The sequence below is a fragment of the Penaeus monodon genome, chromosome 26 (assembly GCF_015228065.2).
Source record: "Penaeus monodon isolate SGIC_2016 chromosome 26, NSTDA_Pmon_1, whole genome shotgun sequence".
Taxonomy (NCBI): domain Eukaryota; kingdom Metazoa; phylum Arthropoda; class Malacostraca; order Decapoda; family Penaeidae; genus Penaeus; species Penaeus monodon.
In genome coordinates this window covers 33,660,382-33,662,881 of record NC_051411.1, presented here as the reverse complement: position 1 = coordinate 33,662,881, position 2,500 = coordinate 33,660,382, and the positions used below count along the sequence as shown (strand labels likewise).

General features: G+C 45.1%; 1 protein-coding gene across 1 annotated transcript in view; it reads right to left on the bottom strand.

Annotated features, from left to right (window-relative positions):
- LOC119590095 overlaps positions 1 to 412 on the bottom strand; it is a gene marked incomplete at its 5' end in the record, with an annotated part of 47,199 nt that extends 46,787 nt beyond the window's left edge. The window contains 1 exon segment of the mRNA XM_037938860.1: positions 339 to 412. Coding sequence (XP_037794788.1) covers positions 339 to 412 — 74 coding nt within the window.
- Between the last annotated feature and the right edge of the window lie 2,088 nt (positions 413 to 2,500).

Genomic DNA, 2,500 nt, shown 5'->3' with positions numbered 1-2,500 from the left:
TATATATATATATATATATATATATATATATATATGTACACACACACACACACACACAACCACACACACACACACACACACACACACACACACACACACACACACACACACACACACACACACATATATATAATATATATATATATATATATATATATATATATATATATACACACACGCACTACATTCATAAATATAATACATAATCTAACGTAATCTAATTCGCTAAAACTGCCACAAAGGCTCCACCGATCCGGAACAATCCAAAACAAGGGCCTCTATGAATAAAACCAGGCTTGCAAATCATTCCATTCACGTTGATCACTAATTTCACTCACCATTGCAAGAGAAATAATTGCAGCGTCGCCTTTCCGTGTTGTAACCATGGCAACCGTCGGTGTTGAGGCAGTATCTGTAAGAGGGATATGCATTTTCATATTTTCGCTTTATATTCGTTTATCACTTTTTTAATCACAAAAATAACCTCAATCCTTATCCAGCCCCTAAAATAAACCCCAAGCCCTTATCCAAAAACCCTTAGAATAAACCAACCCCTATCCAACCCCCTGAAATAAACCCAGATCCCTAATCGCAACCCCTGAAGTAAACCCCCACCCCAAAAAATAAACCCAACCCCTTACCCAACCAAAATATTTGTGGGAAAAAATAAACCCAATCCATATCACCCCTAAAATAACCCCAACGCCCTGAAAATAAACCCCAACGCCTTATCCAACTACTGAAAATAAAACCCCAATCCCTTATCCAATCCCCGAAAAATAAACCCAACCCCTAAAATTAAACCCACTGCCCTATCCAACCCCTAAATAAACCCTCAATCCCATCTCCAACACCCTAAATAAACCCCAACCAAACCCCTGAAAAATAAACCCAATCCTTATCCAACCCCTAAAATAAACTCCTCAACCCCTTACCAACCCCTGAACTAACCCAACCCCTTATAGCCAACCCCTGAAATAAACCCCACCCACACACCGCCCTTATCCCACCCCTGAACTAAACCCCAAAACCCCTTAATCCAACCCTGTAAACTAAACCCAACCCCTTATATCCAACCCTTTGATAAACCCCAACACCCTGAAATAAAACCCCACCCCTTATCCACCCCCTGAAATAACCCCAACCTCTTATCCAACCCCTAAAATAAACCCCAACCCCTTATCCAACCCTGAAATAAACCCCAACCCCCTTATCCAACCCCTAAAATAACCCCAATCCTTATCCAACCCCGGTGAAATAAACCCAACCCCTAAAATAAACCCAACCCCTTATCCCAACCAACCCCTAAAAATAACCCCATCCCTTATCCAACCCCTGAAATAAACCCCGAACCCTATAACAAACCCCAATATCCCTATCCAACCCTAAAATAAACCCTCCCCCGAAAAATAAACCCCAATCCCTTATCCACCCCTAAATAACCTCAATCCCTTATCCAAAGCCCTTAAATAACTCAAACCCCCTTTCCACCCGCGAAAATAAACCCCAAACCCCCTGACAATAAACCCCAACCCCTTATCCAACCCTGAAATAAACCCAAACCCCTTATCCCCCAACCCCTGAAATAAACTCCAGGCCCCCTTATTCAACCCTGAAATAACCCAACCCCTAAAATAAACCCCAATCCCCTTAAATTACATCCAACACCTTATCCCAAACCCCTGAAAAAACCCCAACCACTTATCCAACCCTTAACCTAAACCCCAAACCCCTATCCAAGCCCCTGGAAATAAACCCCAACCCTCTTAAAGTAAATCCAACCCCCTTATCCAACCGCCCTGGAAATATAACCCCAACCACTTTCCTACCCTTAAACTAAACCCAACCCCTTATCCAACCCCTGAAAAAACCCACTCCCTTATCCAACCCTTGAAATAAACCAAAGGGGGACTTATCCAACCCCCTAAAAAAAATAACCCCAGCCACTTATCCACCCCTAAATAAACCCCAACCCCTAAACTAAACTAAAACCCCAATCTATCCCTTGTTTCCAACCCCTGAATAAACCCCAACCCCTGAAACTAAACCCCTAACCCCCTATCCCCCCTGAAATAAACCCCACCCCAAACCCAACCCCTGAAATAAACCCCAACCCCTTATCCAACCCCCCCTCCCTTATCCGACCGACCTCTAGCTCCGCCCGCGGCATCCCCCGACGTAGAGCAAAGTGTCCATGGGAATCTCCAGCGTGCTTCCGATCGCCTGAGGTCTGTCTACTCGTCCACCGGCAGTCCGACGTAGACCTGGATGGTGCTGTCTTCGAGGACCTGTATGGGGGAGGGAGGGGAGAGTGAGTAGGTGGGGGTATGGTGTGGTGTGGTGATGGTGTGGGTATGGTGTGGTGGGGGGTATGGGATGGTGTGGTGTGGTGAGGGTATGGATATGGAGTGGTGGGTATGGTATGGTGTGGTGAGGGTATGGTATGGTTGTGTGGTATAGTGAGTATGATGAGAAGTTGGAGTAGGGTGAGGTAGGTGTG